General features: G+C 40.1%; 1 protein-coding gene across 2 annotated transcripts; it reads right to left on the bottom strand.

Annotated features, from left to right (window-relative positions):
- Nucleotides 1-2,633: 2,633 nt before the first annotated feature.
- ptger2a (prostaglandin E receptor 2a (subtype EP2)) lies at nt 2,634-20,620 on the bottom strand. Of its 2 annotated transcripts, none has more exons than XM_085265269.1 (3): nt 20,318-20,620; nt 14,361-15,207; nt 2,634-5,686 (listed from the first exon to the last, which is right to left on the bottom strand). In XM_085265269.1, the coding sequence occupies exons 2-3, from the start codon at nt 15,204-15,206 to the stop codon at nt 5,411-5,413; spliced, it is 1,122 nt and encodes a 373-aa protein (XP_085121395.1). In that variant the 5' UTR covers nt 15,207; nt 20,318-20,620; the 3' UTR covers nt 2,634-5,410. The 2 variants fall into 2 exon arrangements, with proteins under 2 accessions (XP_085121395.1, XP_085121396.1); XM_085265270.1 differs by having other exon boundaries at nt 20,414-20,620.
- Between the last annotated feature and the right edge of the window lie 4,599 nt (nt 20,621-25,219).

Here is a 25,219-nt window from a genome sequence, read left to right as displayed (position 1 = left end):
AGCTGTGGATCAGTATCGTTTGTAATTCTACCCACCATCCTTCGGGTAAGCCCACAGCACTACGATGCCACTATCTGGAATTAGCAATCTATAAAACACAAACACAAAGTAAACACACATGGGAGCTCCTTCCTTCCTTCCTCTGACCTAATCGAAACACAACAAGAAGAGATTATAAAATTAACCAGACAGGGTTAATTAATCAGTTTTCAATTTTGCAGAATAAACTTAGTTAAGGCTAATGTGTTCCTGATGTCTGGTCTGCTGACTAGACATTAGCCGTTTGTTGTTGGGACATTAACTAACAGAACACATGGTGGAATACAGGTAATTATAAAGGGAAATGGCATTCCTATCACGTGGAATCAACTGATGTGAGCTTTCAGTGATGACAGTGTGGGTCTGACTCATGAATTAATTTATTATTGGTTGACCTTTGTAGATCGAGGACTTGGTTGTGATGTGCCTGACTGCTAATTAGTGTGTTTCCAGTAATTAAACCATGTCTTATGTACTATCATTAAATCAAGTTGGTATACACACTGATTGCTGATGTTTTAATGGAACATTATTATATATTGTGGTTCCAAATGTCCTAAAAATGAAAGTACTGTGTTAATGGCTTGGTTCCACTGTGTTGTCTACATTGGCCACCATGGAAAAATGTATTCCCCCGGCAAACATGCTAGTGGTAGTGCGATGGCCTTCGGCTGCTTTACTGCTTTTGGATAGCTGTTTTTACTTAATAAATTAAAGCAACATTGAAAAATTGCAATTTGTCATTTATGTGGGTTAGCTCTGGATAATATTAAAATTTGTTTAGCAATCTGAAACATTTAAGTTTGATAAATATGTCCCCCCCCCCCCCAACCAGTGTTTTCTGTTCTGACTTGTTCAAATATTATTCACATTTTCTGGGCAGTAGCACCTCTCATTTAGGACAAAGCTGCAGCAAATCAAGTGCTCTTCTGCCAGTTTCACAATTACCCAGCTAAGAATAAATTAGCAACACAGTATGTTGGTTAGCACTGTTACATGATGGCAAAAAGGTTCTTATTTAAATAGTTGGGGCCTTGTGTAAAGTTATTAACCCATGCTTGCATAGGTTTTGGCCCAAAGCAGGAGCGATCTTTTTCCATTTGCATTCCACAATTCATTTGGGTGCACGCTGGAATATTACCTTCAAAAGCAAACAATATTAGTTAAATGGCCTTTGGAGTGTCTAAGAATAAATTTAAATGAATAATCTCACATTTCAATATAATACAGCGTTTTTTGTCTCAAATCTGAGTCAAAGGAGCTTGCAAAGAAAAGCGTCTGGACTTCTTTAAGTTGCTTGAAGACGTTTCACCTCTCATCCGAGAAGCTTCTTCAGTTCTAAGGTCAAATGGTGGAGAGTCCCAGATATAAACCTAGTGGGAGTGTCCCCCCACAGAGGGACAAAAGGACCCCCTGATGATCCTCTAATCGCCTGAGCCAAGGTGTGAAACTGGGTGTGGGTCCCAATCAGCCAGAGTTTCGGGTGTGTTCATTGTGAAACCTGGCCCCACCTTATCATGCGAATTCCTGAGATCAGATGGCCCAGGATGTGAGTGGGCGTTAAGGCGTCTGGGAAGGGAACTCAAAACTGGATTATAGATGGCAGAGAGTTGGTGTCGTAAACCCCCGCCTCTGTTCAAAGATGGTCGCTCACAGTGGACATAAATGGCTTCTTTCACTCCTCTTTCAAACCATCTGTCCTCTTTGTCCAAAATGTGAACATTGGCATCCTCGAAAGAGTGTCCTTTATCCTTAAGATGCAGATGGACTGCTGAGTCTTGTCCTGTGGAGGTGGCTCTTCTGTGTTGTGCCATGCGCTTGTGAAGTGGCTGTTTGGTCTCTCCAATGTAGAGGTCTGGGCATTCCTCGCTGCACTGTACAGCATACACCACATTGTTAAGTCTGTGTTTTGGCGTTTTGTCTTTCGGGTGAACCAGTTTTTGTCTGAGCGTGTTGCTGGGTCTGAAATGCACCAGGATGTCATGCTTGGAGAAAACTCTCCTGCCTCAAATCTGAGGCAAAGGCTCAATATATGACTTGCAGAATTTTCCAAAATATGTTAAAGATTTTTGCACTTGTTCTCAGGCTGTATTTAGTCTGCCTCAGTGGTTTCAACTTGGTTAAACAGATGTTTGAACAGGCCTCAGGGGTAGCCCAATAAAATCACTGTGGCCCCTCAATTGAATTCTATTGATACACTGTAACTATGAGTTAGATTAAACCATATAATTTGGTAATGAAAACTAGCAAACTCAATTTAGTAATTTACTTCACAGTTATTTAGTACTTCTGTAGTGATCATGGGCCTGTGCAGGTCAGACTTTTTCCCTCTCAAACAAGGGCATTCATCTCCCCGCTTTGTCCTGACCGTCTTCTGCTTTACCAGGACAGATATTTTAGCACCTTTATAACATAGCATATATGGTTGTACGTTGCATCCAAAAGTAAGAGAGCTGATCATAAACAAAGCAGAAGGTCTTGGTATGTAGTTTTGTGTGTGTGTGTGTGTGTGTGTGTGTGTGTGTGTGTGTGTGTGTGTGTGTGTGTGTGTGTGTGTGAGAAAAGTTACAAATCTGGTTGCTCAGAATACTTGGTAGATGAGATGTTTATTTACACAAGCCATAAAACACACACACAAGCTTGTGCGCTCAGTGCATTCAATTTCATGTACAGTACTTAATTACAGAAAAATCCAGGTAGGTAGCATTCAGGTTTGACATTACATTTGCTGTCTGTCACACAAGCTGATACATATCACAGGCACACTGACGCAAAGACTCACATACACACGCTCATTCTCAAAATCACAAGAGAACACATTGGCATTAGTGCACACAGAAAGAACACATTACCACTGACAGGAAGCAGTAAGTCTCTGTCGTAAACACTGAACATATTGAGCCTGAGCTAAGAATCAACAACATACCAGCAGAGGCAATAAACTGCAGATTTTAACAACACAACGGGCAATTCTCACAGTGATGCTCACTGAATCTTCTGGCCTTTACCACACATTTCTGTGAACATTTTTCCACTTTGTACTCATTTGAGCACCAAACTATTTCAATTCCTAAACCCAGTCACGTCAGTGGGAGAGTTTTCCCTTTTTTTGAGAGATAATGGCAGGAGAGCAGGCAGAAGTTTGCAGTAGCTTTATTTTATTCCCCAGGGTTCCTTTAAAAGAAAGATATTGTGTAATTCAACCACATATAACTTTTTATCCCATTGAAAGTCTGCAAAAAAACAAAGTGGAGAATACTACCCACATTTTCCAAGAAAATCAGTAGTCATCTGATTTCAGCTGATTTGCTAAAAGTGACATCACTGTTGTGTAATGGTGGGTGGCTGATCAGTAAAGCGCGTGAGCTGTGTAGGCTAACTGCAAAATGATTAATGCGGGGTACAATTCTTAAGGACCTGAAAGGAAACTTACATTGGAAACCTTTGCTTTATCAGCTGAATTTCTAAGAGGATCTTAGCTGTGAGCCCTAATTTAGAAAGATGTCTTGTTTCAACACCAGATTGTTACTGTAGGAGACCCCCCCCCCTACAATGTCTTAATTTTGTATGAGCAAGTCAAGTTGCCATATTAGGCTACTTCAGTTACAGTAAAGTTTTATTCACCCGTATTTCAGTCAGAACCACTATAGTCAAAAGTTATGGAAGGGGATTAGGGCTACAGGAAAAAAACAAAAAAATGGGGACGTCTTTTTTTTTTTTTTTTAATCTCTCAGAATTCCAACTTTTTTCTCAGAACTCTGGGGGGGGGGACCTCCCCGCTTTTTTACCCCCAATGCCCTTATCCTCTTCTGTAAAAAGTTTTATGCATAAATTAGAAAATGTGTGTCAACGTTAGATAGAAAGAACTTTGAGAAGCACAGAAAAACTGCTTGTGTGAATGAGGCAAGTTTATAACATTTAAATGGACTGTTTTTTCTCTACCTGAACACTCAAAGCACCTTTCCATTTAAAGTTACAGTCTTTCCACACTATAAAAATAGAGATAAATTCAAAGAAATCATTAAACGCCCCAAACTATGAAATTCATGTCCATGAAACTTCTGAACACAACTGTTTATGGAAAGCTAGAAGATGACCCCAAATAGGACATAGCAAACACAAATAAAACAAAAATCACATCATCGGCTTAGAAGGTGGAGTTGGGTAGAGATGAGTTGGATACATAGCAACTTTAGCCAGACTAAGACCCAATAAATGGCGTGGCGTGGTTCATATTCGCCAAACAGGTGTGTAAAAGGGTATCATCTCAAACCAGCTGATGTAGATGTAGGGCTAAAGCTCAAGACTTCAGATATTTGTCGTGTAAATATTTATAATGAAAACTTTGAGACAGGATTTATAAATGGCCACTGCATATTCTTTGTATTGTGCATAAAGATGCATTTGCACGTGTATTTAGTGAACTGCTGCCAATAACTGTTTGCCATTACAGTGATAAATACTGAATGTAATCAGCCATTTCTTTACAAATCACGCAGCTGACATAATTTAATCTACAGTATCACTTAAGGCAGAAAAGGTATGTTTATGCTATAATAGTTAACATATAAACCTACCTGGTCTGGAAAATTAACTTGATCACATTATTTTTAATTGTTTTGTCATTAATAAGACCCACTTTAAAAAGTACCCTAAGTTCATAAAGTGCATCAAAAGCATTACAATAACAGCCACGTGTCATGAGATTATTGATCCGCTTTTCCTTAACAGTTTAAGAAGCTTAAATCAAAATACATTTGCACATGAAACCTTGTTGTTAATAACATGGTAGTGTATCCTGTATACTACACACTATACATAAAAAATAAATACTGTAGCTCTCTACCTTTTTTGGTTAAAAGATAGCTTAATCTAAGACTCTGTAGGCATCCTGCCCTTTGACTTTTCTAACATCAATCTGGCAGCCTAGATTAAAGTACGAGGTTTAGACTCTCAGGGTTGATAAGAGAAGTATCAAAATACCAGTGATCAATATTTGTAACGCACTTGCACATTGTCTATGACATCACTGCCAAACTTTAGATATTTCCTTTCCCATCAGCAGCCATTTTTCTTTCATTCATAAAGAATGCAAGTCATGAGGGAGACAAAATCTCCGGAGAAGTCAGTGTGCATTTAGCTGAAATGCTAGAACTGTATGGAAATGCCCACTAATTGGCAAGAGACGGCCCGAAACTGATAAGGCTGCTTAGAAGTTCTTATCAGCTTGATGGCATGGACCATTACCCAAAAGAAACACTGCTGTGACCCAGCAAACTTCTGCAGCTTCGGTGCTCAGGTAGGACAGCGCACAGTCTACTTTCATGTCCAGTAAACATAAATATCAAGTGATGGCAAAGCACTGCTGCAGTCACATATTTTTTACTGAATCAATTTGCTCCGTGTACAGCGTTGGCCGAGACAGTTCTAGTTTGGCATTTTCTTTAGCCAGCGATGATTTAAACACAGATCCTCTCTGGTCTATCAGGGTGGACTGGCAGACAGAGGTCCAGCAAAAGTGCTGAACACCAGGGGAGAGTAGGATGAAGACCCAGGGGTCGACGATGGAGTTGATGGAGATGAAGCGGAGAGCAATCAGGTCTGAGGGATGATCATTCTCGCCATTGTAGTTGATGTACACTCGAATCTGAGGGAGGAAAGAGGAAGCAAGGAGTGAGGATAGAGAGATTATGAAGATTCCAAGGTACAATCTCAAAGCGAACATCATGAGAGAAAGACACACCACAGCTAGCATCCTGGTTCCAAATCAAACATTAAGCCTTTAATAGTAAACCATCACATAAAGACAGTTTGATATAGGGGGCTGAATTTGACTTAATTTTAATTTAATGCTGCCTGCATGTGGAAGGAGTTTGGAATCATCTTGACAGTGAACAGTGCAAAAGCCAGCCAACATCCAAAGAAGAAATTACAAGAAAGCCAATGTTGTAGAATAAAAGTGGTAAAAAAATACTACGAATGTTCATGTTTCATGTTTTTGCATTATTGCTCTAGCTAGCAAAATCACATCCGCTTATACTCGCCCATTTATTTATTTATCTATGCAGAATCTGTGGCTCTACTATATATTGATTATTTTGATTATTGAGGAAATACTGTTGGGACATCTAAGAAACTGGAGACTTTTTCTTTGTTTCTTCCAGCGAGATTAGCATGATAGCAATCAATCCAACGGCGAAAATGTTGCTGGCGAGTGGACTAGTGCGAGTGCTGTAAATTTTTAAAAAGGTGGAGAAATGGTCTCCACTTACACAAGAGGCTGAGGATAGAAGCCCAGATCTAAACTAGATTACATAATAACCAATGATAATTTGGGCTCAGTTTATCTTACAACCTGATCTCATTATGCATAGTTTTAATTGTTTCGGTTTTAGTCTGCATAACTGATTTCTCAAAAATAAATAGCACTACAATTTATCCCTAGTAATGCGCACACAAGATATTTTTACTAACTAATGTTCTACATCAGGAAGAATATTTAAATTTCTTGCAACTCCCAAATATGGGCTCTCATGCTTATTCACTCAGTTTACAGACAAAAATAACAATAAAATGAAAGTATTCTTACATATTTCAGTTTTTTAGCTCATCCTACCAATAATTCAAGAAATCTCCACCATTTTCAAAGCACATAGATACTTCGGGCCGTTTGGATAAATAGACCAAATATTAAAAATGAAACTCCGTACTTTCTAACGTAAAAACCAAACTAAAATCACACTCTAACTACTCTTGTGGTAGTTCATGATGTACTTGTGTCCCCCCGTGTTTTAGGACAAATTTTCCTTTTTTTTTTTTACGTTCCAGGATATAAAGTTCCCTCCTTTAACTTTGTTTGCATGAAAAATATTTCTCAGGCCAATCACATATCTACTGATATAGTTAACTACTTGGTTAAGGTTAGGTAATAATAAGCAGTTTGGTTAGCTGTACATGGTCTGGATAAAAATCCTCTCTAAAGAGTCTCAAACATATGATCTGCAGGTAGGAAACATGCTTCCAACTGAAGCACCTTTTAAACTCGACTGAGTTCAAATTCAGATCTTTTCCGTTTTTGTAAGCTCACCATATGATTTTCATCTGCCTCGGTCTACAACCTCCAACCTTGTTCAAAAGACAAAATCAAAGAAAGGTAGTAGAAAAATTGATGTATTATAAAGTACTTGAGCTTTTAAATACAGCTGCTTTCATTAGCACCCCTTAGGCCAAGAATGAGCATCAAATTACACTAATTAGTTCCTCCTTTGCAGCTGGAATGTCAGTGAAATCAGCCACTGCATTTATTGGCAGGAAGAAGCAGTAAATTCCCTCAGCACATAACCACAAGGTTGAGAACCAGCATGTTAATACAATCCATGGAAGCTGTGACTAGTCTGCAGGTTTAGAAATGACTGCTACTCTCTCTCGGGGATCGAGGGGAACAATATACAGTTAAAAGGATCAAATAACAACGGACAATAACCTCCTAATATTTTACATGCTCGCTGTATTCCCTAACAGTGCTTCTCTTATTCACTTCCTGTCCTCCACCCACCCTTTTCTCTTTCTCTGAAATTCTTTTTTTTATTGCTATCTGCAAGTTTTTATTTAGCGCTTTCTCTTTTGCTTTCCACTCTACATTTGTGTTAGCACCTATGAGAGCACTCAGATTATCACCTGGAAATAAGGAGTAATTTGCATGAAAAATTTGCAAGAAAAATCAGCATGTATTTCAAAAATACAAATGATGAAGGAACAATGTGAACAACCTTGGAATAAAACACAAAATGTGCCTTTTGCGTGTTCTGTTCTTTAAGTGCAAACCCCAGTGCCATTTTAAACAAAGCCAGATGGGATCATTACTCTGATCAGTGACAGCCTTCACCATGTGTGAGAAACGAGAATGCGAGGAGACAGAAGTCAGACTTTCACCGTGAGCCCACGTTTCTCTCACAGCACCAACAGGAAGCGTTGTTGTGAGTCTTTGAGGGTATTGATCAGAGAACTAATGTCATCTGTTTTAGTTTCATTTCGAAGAGCAAAATGTTACACAGCCACAGTGTATGCTGAGCAGATACTGAGTCAGAGGTGATGACATTATTAATTTTGCCCTCATGATATCGTGTTACTTATTAATGTTGGCTAGCGTTTTCACATTTTAATGCGATCACAGATAACCACATCATCTGTCCACGATTTCATATCCGCAGAAAAATGTAATATGATCTTGCCATGTGGCTGTGTGTATTTGATATCCTGACTGTGGTCTCACATTACAATCTGGACACCCAAGAGTATATACAGTATATCACTGTGTCCTTGGGAATCTCACAATCATTTTGCAAACATGAAAAACCTTAAATATTTATTCAAGCCCCACCTTCTTGAGCTACAGTCATTATTAGAGAACTGCTCAGTGATGACAGTCACAACATCAGATCTTATCAGTGAAAAGGGTAGCAGTTTTATCACTTTAAAATACACTTGGCTTGAATGCTAACGTATGACTCTACTTTGAAGGCAAACCTCCATCTTCAATGTGTGCTGCACTTGATAATTTGCACTAACATTCGGCTAGTATTTGCAGGCCAACATGAAAAACTACAGGCAGCTATGGCAATCTGCTAGGAACCAAAGCAATGACTAGGAAGTTTTTGGTGCAACTACTTCTTTGCATCCAACTTCACCCAAGCGACCGCCAAAAACCAGCGAGCGGTGGTAAAAAGTCTGATGACTCAGCCACTCAAAATTGTTGCTGCATAATAGCTGAACATGACTGACATGAAGATGCAGTCTGTCCAACAGAATCACAAACTTTTTTTCTATTAAAAAAATACAGAATAAGTTTGCATCTAAATGATGCCATCAAGTCACCATAATCATACACCCTAACTAACAGCTTTGCATGGTAAAATTAGCAGTTTTGTCAATGTCGTCTGGTGGAGTTCAAGAGTTTGACTTGTTAAGAAGCACCACCTGAAACCAGGAAAAGCACTGAAAATGTTCAACATATAACATACATTTAAACTGATATCAACACATGTAAGTTTACTTTCTTGCTAGAAGGCAATACTGCATCGTTGATGGTGTTAAAAAAGACTACTATGGGTAACATGTAATTAAAGCGGATTATCCCCAACTAAGTGAAAACAATTTACTCAGAGAATATGATAAAAATCTTTAAATGGTTCTATGGACTGAAAAAAGGCAACCCAGTTCTGGAGATATACATCATCGAATACATATTTTATTTTATGTCTCTCCAGTAAAAATAAAACCACCAAAATTTGACTCTTCATGTATTTGGAATTTAGCAAACTTACAAATTTAGTAGGGGAACAAATAATTATTTCCCCCACTGCGTTCTACTGTAGCCCAAGTAGATTTCCTTCCTCCCTCATGTCCCTGTTTACCCTCGCTGTACCAAAAGTCATGCATTTCACTGAGTTGCCTGTTGAGGCAGTGAAGAAACCTGATCTCAGTGTCTTGTACCTGCCTACAGAATTCTACATCTGGCTGCAGATGTCTGATAGTTGATTCTCATTAACACAATTAGAAGCTGTCAAAATGTTCAGTTTTACGGCATCCTGTGATGATTACGCTCCTCATTACTGTTAAAGACATTTTTTTAAAAGTCCTGTGTATGAATAGCTTATGTTACAAAAGCACTAGAAATTTTAAGTGAGTGGATGTGTGACAATTTGAGGGATTTACATAACGATCAAACAATAACTGTTAAATTAATAATACTCCTTGAGGAACACTCTCTGAAGGGCTCTGCTTGTAAGAACACGGTTCATAAAGTGGCTTCCGCCTTGGCGTCGTCTGCTTTTTATATTGTGGCTGATATTAAGTTAAGTATAATGCACAACTTGGCAGACACTGCAGAGCTGAAGGTTATGACTCCGTATTTCAGGTCAGAGCTGAGAAGCAACAGCACACGGGATGGCACTTTAGCACATAACCGATGTCTGCAACTAAGTGCATGGCATCATATTTTGCTGGGAAAGCTACTCATTTAGCATTTGAAGAACAAAGTGACGCTTAGGAAATCAAATGTTTCTCATATGTCTACTTTGTAAACATGCTATGCTAGTCAGAAATATCATATAACAAAGTCTAACAACATAGAGGTTTTGTTTTTGGTGTTTTACTACCATCCCCTGAGCAATCATCTGTGATATTGTTACAAGTGACATTTCTAATTGCACTTGGAAAGACAGATACTCATGATCTTCTCATTACAGCCTGAATCCATATTGCTTTCTGATGACATTACTGATAAAATCTTAAAGGTTGCTTCCAGTTACCAAGCATACTGCAAGTAAAGCTTGCTGTTTGGAATGATAACTTGACCTTAAAACATAACTTCTATTTGATGGGGGGGGGGTTGGATTGTAGTCCTGGACATTTCATTATCTACTCACTATTTAAATAAAACTTAAGTATAATAATAATGACAATGTTTATGTGTTAGTCCCCGTAGGGGAATTATTCTTCTGCATTTAACCCATTCACCCAGTGAAGCAGTGGGCAGCCACCAGTGTAGGGACGGTACCTTGCTCAGGGGTACCTCAGGGTAGCTGTTCAGTGGATTTGAACCCCCAACCTTCCAATCATGGGGCAACCACTTCACCTACTGAGCTATCCCTAAATATGTGAATCAATATGTGATGGAAGAAATCATTAGGAAAAATATAGCTTGGGATCATAAATAGCTTTATAAATATCTTGGATTGATTTATTTTTAATTTAATAATTTCGTAATTCAGAGTTGTGGCAGTGCAGAAGCCTGGCCAAGCTGTAATAAACCCTTTCACATAGGAAGTGGCATGTGCTGTGCTGCGCTCTGAAACCCAGTCTTTTCTATGGCTTGTGCCATGCAGTTTCCTGCTGTTTTGAGCAAAGCATAGCATAAGTTTGCCGGGCAGGGAGCACTTGTGGAGGCGTGGCTCAACACAAATTTCTGGCTGATCATTCAACATAGCCGTTAGTGCAGTGCATGCTGGAAAACACCCTGAAAAACTCACCAGTCTATTTTATTCATGCATCCATCCATGCATCTATCCATTCATTCTCTTCCGCTTATCCTTATCGGGGATAACTTTTCAGACACAATTTCTCTGCTGTAGCTGCTTAGTGGCAAAGTGCCTAAAGATACCATTTAAGTTTTCTGATATGTAGACAAAACACTGGTTTATCCCTTGAGTTACAGTGGGGCAAAAAAGTATTTAGTCAGCCACCGATTGTGCAAGTTCCCCCACTTAAAATGATGACAGAGGTCAGTAATTTGCACCAGAGGTACACTTCAACTGTGAGAGACAGAATGTGAAAAAAAAATCCATGAATTCACATGGTAGGATTTGTAAAGAATTTATTCGTAAATTAGGGTGGAAAATAAGTATTTGGTCACCTCAAACAAGGAAAATCTCTGGCTCTCACAGACCTGTAACGTCTTCTGTAAGAAGCTTTTCTGTCCCCCACTCGTTACCTGTATGAATGGCACCTGTTTGAACTCATCGTCTGTATAAAATGGGGCAGGGATAGCTCAGTAGGTAGAGTGGTTGCCCCATGATCGGAAGGTCGGGGGTTCGATTCCCCTTAACAGCTACCCTGAGGTACCCCTGAGCAAGGTACCGTCCCTACACACTGCTCCAATGGCTGCCCACTGCTTCACTGAGTGAATGAGTTAAATGCAGAGAGCAATTTCCCCACGGGGCTCAATAAAGTACAATAATGTACACACTTTCTTCTTAAAAGACACCTGTCCACAGCCTCAAACAGTCAGACTCCAAACTCCGCCATGGCCAAGACCAAAGAGCTTTCGAAGGACACCAGGAAAAGTATTGTAGACCTGCACCAGACTGGGAAGAGTGAATCTACAATAGGCAAGCAGCTTGGTGTGAAAAAATCAACTGTGGGAGCAATCATCAGAAAATGGAAGACATACAAGACCACTGATAATCTCCCTCGATCTGGGGCTTCATGCAAGATCTCATCCCGTGGGGTCAAAATGATCATGAGAACGGTGAGCAAAGATCCCAGAACCACACGGGGGGGGGACCTGGTGAATGACCTGCAGAGAGCTGGGACCAAAGTAACAAAGGTCACCATCAGTAACACACGACAACGGCAGGGAATCAAATCCCGCAGTGCCAGACGTGTTCCGCTGCTGAAGCCAGTGCATGTCCAGGCCCGTCTGAAGTTTGCCAGAGAGCACATGGATGATACAGCAGAGGATTGGGAGAATGTCATGTGGTCAGATGAAACCAAAGTAGAACTTTTTGGTATAAACTCAACTCGTCGTGTTTGGAGGAAGAAGAATACTGAGTTGCATCCCAAGAACACCATACCTACTGTGACGCATGGGGGTGGAAACATCATGCTATGGGGCTGTTTTTCTGCCAAGGGGACAGGACGACTGATCCGTGTTAAGGACAGAATGAATGGGGCCATGTATCGTGAGATTTTGAGCCAAAACCTCCTTCCATCAGTGAGAACTTTGAAGATGAAACGAGGCTGGGTCTTCCAACATGACAATGATCCAAAACACACCGCCTGGGCAACAAAGGAGTGGCTCCGTAAGAAGCATTTGAAAGTCCTGGAGTGGCCTAGCCAGTCTCCAGACCTCAACCCCATAGAAAATCTGTGGCGGGAGTTGAAAGTCCGTGTTGCTCGGCGACAGCCCCAAAACATCACTGCTCTCGAGAAGATCTGCATGGAGGAATGGGCCAAAATACCAGCTACTGTGTGTGCAAACCTGGTAAAGACCTATAGTAAACGTTTGACCTCTGTTATTGCCAACAAAGGTTATGTTACAAAGTATTGAGTTGTATTTTTGTTATTGACCAAATACTTATTTTCCACCCTGATTTACAAATAAATTCTTTACAAATCCTACCATGTGGATTCATGGATTTTTTTTTTCACATTCTGTCTCTCACAGTTGAAGTGTACCTCTGGTGCAAATTACTGACCTCTGTCATCATTTTAGGTGGGGGAACTTGCACAATCGGTGGCTGACTAAATACTTTTTTGCCCCACTGTAGGTAGTTTTGTATGCTTGAATGATTCATAGGCCAGTGTTACGTGGCTTAACAAAAAAAAAAAAAATCAAAAACAAGACAAGACAAAAAAAAAAGTTAAAAAAGGAAAGATGTGAATATTTTAGCAAGCCCCTGTACACAAACTGAAGTGCATCATCTTTGGCTTTAAAATAGGCAGCAGCTTCACAAAGGCACTACAGAAATTCCTGTCTACACATTGGCATCAAAGCAACCGATAATCTACTGCAATGTTTATGAGTATTGCATTTCCACCACGTGTCCACAGAGAAACAGTTACATTTGCATATGTATCAGACTTCACACAATAAACAGTATCGGCTGTGGGTGACATTTTGATACACATCTGATAAGACAGCAGTTTTTCAGCAACCAGGCTAAAAAAAACAAAACAAAAAACAGTTTTATCTTTCAATCAGTACTCGAGATCAGATAAGCTGAAAAGAGATGCATATACATGAGTTGCATATCAGTCAAACCGCTAAGCCAGTACTTCGCTTTCCTTTTGTAAATAGCTAAACATTGTCTCTAATTTTGTATAAGTGGAACGTGGTTTGTGTTCTAGGGGGTCTGAAATAGTGGTAGTGTAGTATTAAGGTAATGTGACACAGTGTGAACCTAATAACAAGTACTCTAACCAAAATATCACTATTACCAAAGTGTATAAAGGATATAAAGTGTCAAAAAAGACTAGCCTGTAAGCCTGCATGACCAACAATGTAGCACAAAAACTGCAGTGACCTAATCAGGCCGGTCACAAATAGTAGACAAGGGATGTTAAACATGTGGTCTGGCGGGCAGAACCAGACAGCTAAGAGTCAGTTCAGTGAAGGGTCTTGCAATTGTGAAAATTGTAGGCATTGAAGTAAAAAAAATGTATTTATTTATTTATTTTGTCTACGGAAGGAGGCGTTGACCATTCCTATTGGTCCCCACTCCCTGCTGTAATTAAGTGGGAGAAGGGACATATTTAGGGATGGGGAGAAAAGGATCCCAGTGCCCATCTGACCCCACCACAGAGAAAAAAACTACACCCGCCCTAACATTCAGTCAACTCCCAGACTACATAAGACAATAAACAACAAGGTTAAGTCCATCCTCCACCTCTGGTAGATTCATCCACCTGTAGAGTGGTCTCCTCAAAAGAAGAGACAAAAAAAACTGAATTGGCCATGAATGGCTCCTACGGATTCAGTTCAGCCCAAACAAACTGATGAACAAAGGTCATTTGCAGAACAACACTCCATTGTCACTTACCACTAGTGGTAGTGTACAGATGATAAAGGTAACGGTCATGACGACCATCATGGTCAGATGCTCCACCTCCTCTGACATGGACAGAAGCTTGCGCTCACTGTTGGATCTCATTGTGGACATCACTGTGCCATTTCTCCTCCGGCGCTGGTACATCCTATACAGCTGGTACACCACAAAGGCGTTACACACTACAATGGCCACCACGAGCACCAGCATAAAAGTGGCATACAGAATGGCATAGGCTTTGTTCTGTGGTTTCACTGCATTCATGTCAATGAAGCACCATGTGCCCGGGCAGTATTGTACATATCTCCCAAATCCAGCAAAAGGGAGGAGACAGAATATTATGCACAACAAAAACACCAGCAATATTGTGATGTATGCACACTTCTTGGTGACATGCCGGCTGTACAGGTAGGGGTACCCAATGGCAAAGCATCTTTCTAGTGCTGTAGAGAAGAGGAGCAACATGGTAGCCAGGCTGAAGAAGGTCATACTGGCACCAAAGTACGAACACAAGCCGCAAGTTTTAGGCCTCATACCAATCAGGGTTAAGTTGCGCGAGTATGAAAGCAGCACTAATGGGCTGACCAAACAGGTTCCAGTCAAGTCCGTAACCACCAATGATGTGATGAGGATGTGGAACAAGCTGCGCTGCCATGTGCCTCCACTCCTTACGTTCCTGCGTCGCCGTATTTCCAAGATCACCAGGGCAGCTACGTTTCCAAAGATGCCTATAGCAAACATGGAGGCGCTGACCAGGGGGTTCGCAGGAGGGTTAATGTGGTGCTTGAAGTGGCATGTATCGTTGTCTACATCTATCCTTGAGCAGTTGCTTTCACCCATCCTGTTAAACCAAAAATAGGAAAAGAGATCTGTGAGACGTAGTCTTGACAACAAATTTTTTTTTCACTATTATTAGCTTGATCAAAATGATTGGTGAAAAATGTCTTAACAAAATACAACTCAATTGATATAAGTACTTTTAACAGAGTTCCAAATAACACTAGCAAAATTGTATATGGGAATTATTATCACACTATCAGTATGTATTATTTACTTTTAAGAAAACAGAAAGAACTAGACTCCGCAATGCCTTTCTTTCACTGTACCACCGTGGCCCTCATCAGCATACAAAAGTACAAAGAACCAACCATGTTTAGTATGAGCCAATGCCACGGTGACAGTATATACAGTCTGGTACAACAACTTTGCAACAAATTATTAAGACCTAGAAAGATTCAATTCAATTCAATTCAATTTATTTATATAGCGCCAAATCACAACAAAAGTCGCCTCAAGGCGCTTCATAGATACAGAGAAAAACCCAACAATCATATGACCCCCTATGAGCAAGCACTTTGGCGACAGTGGGAAGGAAAAACTCCCTTTTAACAGGAAGAAACCTCCGGCAGAACCAGGCTCAGGGAGGGGCGGCCATCTGCTGCGACCGGTTGGGGTGAGAGAAGGAAGACAGGATAAAGACATGCTGTGGAAGAGAGACAGAGGTTAACAACAGATATGATTCAATGCAGAGAGGTCTATTAATACATAGTGAGTGAGAAAGGTGACTGGAAAGGAAAAACTCAATGCATCATGGGAATCCCCCGGCAGCCTACATCTATTGCAGCATAACAAAGGGAGGATTCAGGGTCACCTGGTCCAGCCCTAACTATATGCTTTAGAAAAAAGGAAAGTTTTAAGCCTAATCTTAAAAGTAGAGATAGTGTCTGTCTCCCGAATCCAAACTGGAAGCTGGTTCCACAGAAGAGGGGCCTGAAAACTGAAGGCTCTCCCTCCCATTCTACTTTTAAATACTCTAGGAACAACAAGTAGGCCTGCAGAGCGAGAGCGGAGCGCTCTAATAGGGTGATATGGTACTACAAGGTCATTAAGATAAGATGGGGCCTGATTATTTAAGACCTTGTATGTGAGGAGCAGGATTTTGAATTCAATTCTGGATTTAACAGGAAGCCAATAGAGGGAAGCCAAAACAGGAGAAATATGCTCTCTCTTTCTAGTCCCTGTCAGGACTCTTGCTGCAGCATTTTGGATTAGCTGAAGGCTTTTCAGTGAGTTTTTTGGACATCCTGATAATAATGAATTACAGTAGTCCAGCCTGGAAGTAATAAATGCATGAACTAGTTTTTCAGCGTCACTCTGAGACAGGATATTTCTAATTTTAGAGATGTTGCGCAAATGGAAGAAAGCAGTCTTACATATTTGTTTAATATGTGCGTTGAAGGACATGTCCTGGTCAAAAATGACTCCAAGGTTCCTCACCGCGTTACTGGAGGCCAAGGTAATGCCATCCAGAGTAAGAATCTGATTAGATACCATATTTCTAAGATTTTCAGGGCCGAGTACAATAACCTCAGTTTTATCTGAATTAAGAAGCAGAAAGTTAGCGGCCATCCAGGTCTTTATGTCTTTAAGACATTCCTGCAGTTTAACTAATTGGTGTGTGTTATCTGGCTTCATGGACAGATAGAGCTGGGTGTCATCTGCATAGCAGTGAAAATGTATGCTATGTCTTCTAATGATACTGCCTAAGGGAAGCATGTATAATGTAAACAGAATTGGTCCTAGCACTGAACCCTGTGGAACTCCATAATTAACCTCAGTGTGTGAAGAGGACTCTCCATTTGCATGCACGAATTGGAGTCTATTAGATAGATATGATACAAACCACTGCAGCGCAGTACCTGTAATACCTACAGCATGTTCTAATCGCTCTAATAGGATATTATGATCAACAGTATCGAACGCTGCACTGAGGTCTAGCAGGACAAGCACAGAGATGAGTCCACTGTCAGAGGCCATAAGAAGATCATTTGTAACCTTCACTAAAGCTGTTTCTGTGCTGTGCTGAGCTCTGAAACCTGACTGAAACTCTTCAAATAAACCATTCCTCTGCAGATGATCTGTTAGCTGTTTGACAACTACTCTTTCAAGGATTTTTGATATGAAAGGAAGGTTGGAGATTGGCCTATAATTAGCTAAGACTGCTGGGTCTAGAGATGGCTTTTTGAGTAAAGGTTTAACTACAGCCAGCTTGAAGGCCTGTGGTACATAGCCGATTATTAGAGATAGGTTGATCATATTTAAGATCGAAGAATTAATTAATGGCAGGACTTCTTTGAGCAGTTTTGTAGGAATGGGGTCTAAAAGACACGTTGATGGTTTGGAGGAAGTAATTATTGAAGTTAACTCAGAAAGATCAATTGGAGAAAAAGAGTCTAACTTAATATCAATGGTACTAAGAGTAACTGTAGATAATATTACATCTGTGGGATGATTATTGGTAATTTTTTCTCTAATGATAAAAATTTTATTTGTGAAGAAGTTCATGAAGTCATTACTAGTTAACGTTAAAGGGATGGTTGGCTCAAAAGAGCTCTGACTTTTTGTCAGCCTGGCTACAGTGCTGAAGAGACAGGATACCAAGATGGTGCTCAACAAATTCAGTTAGATTAAAATAACTAAATAAAGATACACTTTTGTATGTAACATGTTACAAAGTTACAAAGTAACGTGATTACAAAGTAACGTGATTACAAAGTAACGCTTGACTGTAATCATATTAGAGTTTTCTATAATGCAGTAAAGTAAATTACTGTACCAACTGCATTATAAGGCTAACACAACTTCAGCTCTTTGCAAGCACCTGCACAGACAGCATGCAAACACAAATCTAGCCAAGAACCCAGAGTGATGATAAAGCCGAGTCCATGATGACTCCAGCACAGTAACCAGGCCCCGAATTTCCACAGTGATGGGCCATCAGCCTGCAACCTCCATTTCTACCTGTTTTTGTTTCTAAAATAGAATTACTGGCGATTCTACTTTAATGTTTAGGCTGGTTTTCATCTTTGTTTGGCTTTGTGTTTATAAGTAAAATGTAATTATGTTTTACAGAGTAACGAGAAAGTAATATGCCAAGCAGTCAAATTACTTTCTCCGGCATCTAATTTCATTCCATAGTGCATTCTTTTAAGTCGAGTAAAGAGGAATGTGTAATGCAAGTGTAATACATTGCAAGAAAGGCACTTTCATACACATATTATGTAAAGAACTCAAGAGATTGGGTCTCCAGAGCTATGTAGCCCTAAAAAGACCACTTATCAGTGAAGCTAACCAGAAGAAAGGCTTCAATTTGATAGAGAGTGAAAATATTGGTCTCTACACCAGTAGAAAAAAAGTCACATAGTCTAATGAGCCCAGTTTTACCCTGTTCCAACTTTTCCATGAATTAATTTCTTTCTTCCCTGATTCTGTGGCTATATCCCGAAAGCTACATACTATCCTTTTAAATTGTGAAAGAGTTGTTCGGGGGGCTCAAGACATCATTTTCACATACTGTGGCCACCACTGACTCCGGACCTTCACATCATTCAGAATCTTTAGGAAGTCCATGTGTGTCCATGTGACATCATAAAAGCTAAAGTCAGGTCAACGATATAATAGAGTGTATGATGACAAATAAAATGAAAGGGCATGATAGATTCCCCTCCAGAGAAAAACAAACATGCTACATAACTCAACTACGCCCAGTCATAGTCATCTTTCATGTTTGCAGTTGCTCATGTGTTTTGTGGGTGAAACCAAACTGCTGGCAGTTGAAGACAAACTCAAGTCTGTGCAAAGGAAAAACTAGAGGCCTACAAATCTCTTATCCAGGACTTTTAATACAAAGATTTGTTGATTTATGGGTGTAATGTAAATGATAAAATACTGTCTTTAACAACGGAGCAATATCATAAAATATACTGAACTAACAGAAGTAATGCATGCAGCTCCAGCAGGTGCCTCAAACTCTGTGTCACAGTTGTGGCTTAATAAGACAAGAAAAAAGAAATCATGTTTTCGTGTACTAAACAACTCGACAACTGCATTAAAACTGTTGGTTTTAATGTTCATTTTAACATAATGAGGGAACATGAACCTCAACACATGATCTTCACTGCAAAGCAAATTGAATTCTGACTCAGCTTTAGGGAATGCTCTAAGCGCTAAGTTCCAGCAGTTTCAAAATGACTTTCATTTGTTTAACTTCCGCTCACTGGTCCAAGAAAATCCAGTGTTGGCTGCCAAGAATGTTTACTGGTGTCATTTAAATTCACACCATTTTGACTGAAGCCAATAACGCTGATAACACATGGCGCACACTTGATGTTTGTAGGACTTTGTCTGACCTTACTGACCGCACGCATGCTGTGCGCAAAGGAAGATCCCCCCCCCCCCCCTCCCATTTCTCCTTTTTTACATTTGCAAAAATTCCACTAGTATATCTTTTGGAATTGTGAAACCCAAAGTTGTTCCTCTTTTTCCTCAGCAGTTAAGAGATATCAGCTGACAGGCAGAAAATCAGAAAGTGTATCTCAAGGTTTCACACAGTTACTTTTACAACGGCTGTGCTGATTTTTCAAAGTCTACGTCTGCATACTAATATTGCACATTTGCGCCGTTTGCATGACTTTCTGTGGGTGTGATTGCCTTCACTTCCACTGGATGTGTAACAGGCTCACTTGCTGTGACTGATTACGCCCGCTGTTACTTTGGGCTTCAGATGCTCCTGAACTGATTAAACAGCTACAAAAACAACGTCGGGAGTCTGAAAGATGTGACCAGGTTTTGGTTCTTGGATGAAGTTCTTTGCAGATTTTTCATGACGTCAGTTTTTGACAGCTATTTAAAAAATTCTGGAAAAATGTGACTTTATTAATTAACACGCTTTAATGAAAACAAACAAGCCGGCTTCCGTTTAATTTAATATCGATGACTTATTGTAAACAAGACACGGCGGTTTGCTGTCTGGTTTCAAAGTATTTATTTAATTGGTAAAAAGATGTTTGAAGCATGTGACGAAGGCTTTCAGTTACATCATTCACACTCAAGAAAACAACGCGACTGTCCCTCACAGAAGCAACACACATCCAAAAAAATTAAGTTCTCACCTGCTTTTTGACTTTCCTTCACTAGTGTAGAAGTTTGTCGTTTATCAATGTCCCAGTCGAGTCGCAATGCAGGTAAAAACACAAGAAAATACCCACCGTATATTCCCTCTTCTTTCACTTACGGAGCCGCTCTGGATTCAAGGTAAGTTGGTGCGAGAGCGAGGCGCGCGCTGCTGTGAGAGTCAGGCATGAGTGGACCCGGGTAAAGGGAATCGTGCGGTGACGTCACACCCAAAAGGTCCACCCACGCAGTGAATGCGTGCCCGTGCAAGCCTTACCTTAAAAATACTGTTAAATAGAGCTCACTGTGAGTTCAGCTGCAGAACAGTCTTTGTTCAGTTTGTCTGTCAGACTGCAGTCACGTGACGGGGATGATACTTCCCTGTTTAAACAAGTCATGTAGCTTCACTTTGGTAAGAATGACAACCGATCACTCCTAAGTTAAAGAAAGTACCACAGAAGCGAATTATCTACATTGTTTGTAACATTATATGTCTTTATTTTTGGAAATGCTGCATTATACTAACAAATAGGTTATTTAATGAAGAAGGGGTTTCACACTAGCCTTCAACTGGCTTACAATGTTTTTAGAAACAAGGCCACTCTCCAGATTGTACACAAGACTTTTAAATGCGACAAGCAGCTATTTTGGGGGAACTATTGTAAAAAAAAATTTTAAACAAACAGCTGTAGCACTAATGTGAAGTAATTATATAAAAATGTAATCTGCTCCCTTTCTTTCTGAAGTCCCTAAAGCAATATTACATGGCATTATTATTCATGGTGAGTTTCTAACACTAAAAACAAAAAGAAAAGTTATAGCATGGACTGTTTCCTGTCTGATAAAATTACGTGTGTGTGTGTGTGTGTGTGTGTGTGTGTGTGTGTGTGTGTGTGTGTGTGTGTGTCTGTCTCCTGCTTTTATCTCGAATGTACAATTAGGAGATTCAAAGAAAGATGTCTGTTTTCTCATATGTAGGGTTTGTGTATTCTTTTGGGGTTTGTTTTTTTCTTCAAATTAATGTACATTTGAGGCGAGTTTCCCAAGAAGATGAATAAAAGTGTTTGTCCCGTATGAATCAGCATAAAAAAAACCAAACAAACCAAACAAAAAAACTGTAGAAAAATTCCATGCCAATATCAATACATCACTTGATAAAACAGATAGAAGAAGAAAACAGAATAAATGCCAAACAAGATCCAATAATGTGCCTTTATTGGAACATGTTGCCATCGTTGGACATTGTAAGATTAAGCTCAATGGGGATTTCAGGTCAGTGAGTGACTTCTTTACCATTTACCTTTTTTCTTTTTCTTTCTTTTCTTTTTTCTTTTACAATTCGTCTCCTCTGGTTTGAAAAGCCTTGTAATCAGCTAATGTCTAAAGCACACGTGCAACCACAGAATTGTATCACATATAATCTCCTGCCCAACACCTCAAATTCTAAATGTTATTTACAGTTTTCACAGCTCACACACAGAAATTTTACACACCCTTCCTTCCTGCCTGGTCTTTCTTCCTTTTTTAAAAACTCTTTCTATCTCTCGCTCTCTTTCATATTGCAGATCTTGTAGCTTCCACTTTTATTTCCTGTAATACCTTTCGCTTCCCTTACAGCTTGTCTGCTCCCATTTTGTTTCCTTTCCTTTCTTTTTCCTACCTTTCCTCTGTCAGCACCTTTTCCATTATGTCCTTTTTCTTGTCATTTCCCCGTCCTTCTACTTTTTGCCCTTTTACAGTTGATTTCATGCTTTCTTTGATCACCTAACCATTACAAATTAAAAGACTCAATCACAATTTTCAGCTTATAGATACAAAACCTACAAATCCAGATTTTTCAAGTAACAGCCCCACCCGTGAGTCGATATTGATCCAAGCAAAGGATTTATAAATAGCGATCATTGTTGTCTGTCTTTGCTCTTTATTTAGAACCATTTCAATTATTGATCAAGGTCTTGATCCACAAAGTCTATGTCCTGCTGCTCTGGTAAACAGCCTTTGTTGGGAGTTTGGCATCAGTCAAAGTGCTGACAGCTGCTGTACAAATTGTTAGTGTCTCGTGATTTCTTTTCTGCACAAACACACACAAGCCCCACTGCTGTCAACAGGATACAACTGTATGTGTGTGCTTTGCTGTAGCCTGCTAATGGTCTGTGTTTGAATCATTGATGAGTTCATCGATTTGTTTTTCTTTTTTTAGTGAATATTGACTTTCACAGCTGAAGCATAAAGAACTGACATCCTGTAATTACACACTGAAACAGTGAAAAGCAAAACGGAAGATGAACACATCAAACCTTCTAATCACACTATGGGAAATGCACTTTGTTATATATGTGTATTTATTTTATGGCACACGGTCGTCCAATTATAAATATGGGATATGATTGCATGTGGGTCTTCCTTTATTACATGATAGACAGACGGTTTAAAATATCTGTGTGTGTGTGTGTGTGTGTGTGTGTGTGTGTGTGTGTGTGTGTGTGTGTGTGTGTGTGTGTGTGCAAAGTAAACCACAAATCAGACAGCAAAATCACACAGAATAGACGACCCACACTGTGTGGAATTTAATCTCTCTGCTTTGTCTTTGTCTCCACCTACTGGTTTCTGTGTGTAAGTGCAAGCTCGGATTTCCTGTCTGAAGAAAAGCTCGCTGATACAGGTATGTACAGTAGGAAATACTCCTCACTTGTGTCCCATCACTTCACAACACGTTTGCGGTTGTTTTTAGGTCTCGTTTAACTTAAAGGAGAAAGTGTTCATTTTTTGGCAATCAGTTCTGCACACAGTAACCTCAATGTCAAGAATCTACCTGTATGAACTTCCCTTGGCTGTTGGACAGGGGCATTTTCAGGGTTTTTGAAATGAAAAGTGGACAAGTGGAGACAAAACAAGAAGTGGCAGACCTAAAAAGGACAAACAGTGTGAAAGTCATGTTGTTAATAAACAGGAAATTATTCAGCAAAAACCTGACCCGGGACCTGATCCTTATGTTGGTCTCAGTGGAAGGCTGGCTGTCACAAGGCCATTCTTTAAGAAGGGAAAAGTCTGAGGTATGCTAAATTACACAAACCTGACTAATATCATACAAAGTAACAGGTTATATGTTATTACTGATTTGTAAATATTATCATCTGGTTGTTACACTGTTTTATTGTTAACAATAACTCTAAAGCGTTTAAATGATGGTCTTTAAAGTGGAGTGGTTTGTGTCCACATGAGGAGTTCCAGAGAGAGAGAGAGAGAGCTGAGAGGCTATAGCTGGGACACCAAGACAATTCTAAGAAAGGGGAGAAGAGAAACTGGTAAGTACAAAGAGTAATTTAGCATGACACTACAAGTCTGTATGCTAGCTGTTGATGAGGTAACGCAGAGCAGATATGCCAGTTATGTCAGCTCATGCTCCAGCAGTGCAGCTTGGAGGCCGTGTCTCACAGGAACAGTAAGCCTGTCACTCACACACATCAGCACACAACAGGGTGATGGGGGAGAGTGAGAAAAGGGATGGTAAATCACACTGGTGGGATCGCAAAAAAAATCTTATTATTAAGTTGTTTTTTCTCTTGAATCTTTGATTGATTGGTGCCTAAGATACATTTCCCAAAACAATTCATATATGCAGCAAAATACTACAGATAATTGGATACTACGGATACCTTTAACAGTGTCTAAACCAGAGTGGTCAAAATGTTCGGTACCGTCAGAATCACAAAGTGAATATTTCTCCATGGGAGACGTAACCTCTGCTTTTGTCAAATGCTGATTTCAGGGTTTTGCATTCTACTACTGGCATGAATTATCTGCAGAGGACCCAAGGGCAGAACAAAAAAAACAGATTCAAACAAAAAAAAATGACCATTTATTTGGGTAAACAAAGTAGTACACTTTACAAAAAAGCAAAAAAATCAAAAATGAAAATCTTCCCATCACTGAACAGAACAAAGCATATGGACCATCTGTACTACAACTATGGAAATAAAGCATAGGCTGTGTACAATAATACACCGCTCACAAAAATGAAAGGAACACTTTTTAATCAGAGTATAGCATCAAGTCAGTTAAACTCCTGGGATCTTGGTTAGTTAGGTAGCAGATGGGGTTGTTAGTCAGTTTCAGCTGATTTGGTGAAATTAACAACAGGGTCAGTAGAGGAGCTAGGCTAGAGAATCTTTTCCCCTCGTAGTCTTTTATCTGACTGTTTTTCACTTGTTTTGCATTTGGCCAGGTTCTGTCACTACTGGTAACATGAAGCCATACCTGGACCCTACAGAGGTTGCACTGGCAATCCAATTCCAGATGGCTTGGTGTGTCTCCTAGTCCGGTGTCAATGCATGGAGGAGATTCCAGGAGACAGAAAGTTACCCCAGATGCTACCCAGTTACTAATCAGCAGGACCAGTATCTGCTCCTTTGTGGAACTGCCAGCGCTGCAAAATGACCTCCAGCAGGCCACTGGCATGAATGTCTTTCTCTAAACAATTAGAGACAGGTTTCATGGTGGTGGCCTGAGGGTCTGATATCCTGTAGTGGGACCCGTGTTCACTGCCTGGCACCATGGAGCTCAGTTGTCATTTGCCATAGAATAGCAGAGCTGACTGGCGCCTGGTGCTCTGTGCTTTTTGCAGATGAGAACACATTCCAACCATGAATACATGTGACCGATATGAAAGAGTCTGCAGAACTTGTGGAAAACATTTTGCTGCTGTTACATTCAGCTTGACAAGTTTGGTGGTGAAGGGATGTGCAGACCTTTTCCGGCTAGGCAATGGCACCCTGACTGTCATGAGGTGAAGGGTTTAAAATCCTTGGACCCACTGTCAGACCTGGTGCAGTGGGTCTTGGGTTCCTTCTGGTGCACGGCATTGCCCAGAGTATGCAGGCAGTTCTTGAAGGATCTGGAAC

This window comes from Mchenga conophoros, linkage group LG23 (genome assembly GCF_057382185.1).
Source record: "Mchenga conophoros isolate Kocher_MC1m ecotype Shallow Benthic linkage group LG23, M_conophoros_male_GT1.1, whole genome shotgun sequence".
Classification (NCBI taxonomy): domain Eukaryota; kingdom Metazoa; phylum Chordata; class Actinopteri; order Cichliformes; family Cichlidae; genus Mchenga; species Mchenga conophoros.
This window is presented reverse-complemented; position numbering and strand designations above follow the sequence as displayed.

What these genes read in the sequence shown, in the direction of transcription:
- ptger2a (XM_085265269.1), bottom strand. Translation starts at nt 15,206, where the DNA reads ATGGGTGAAAGCAACTGCTCAAGGATAGATGTAGACAACGATACATGC. An exon ending in TCTGTACACTACCACTAGTG is followed by an intron (nt 5,687 to 14,360) that starts GTAAGTGACAAT and finishes TTCCTCCCTCAG; the next exon opens with ATTCGAGTGTACATCAACTA.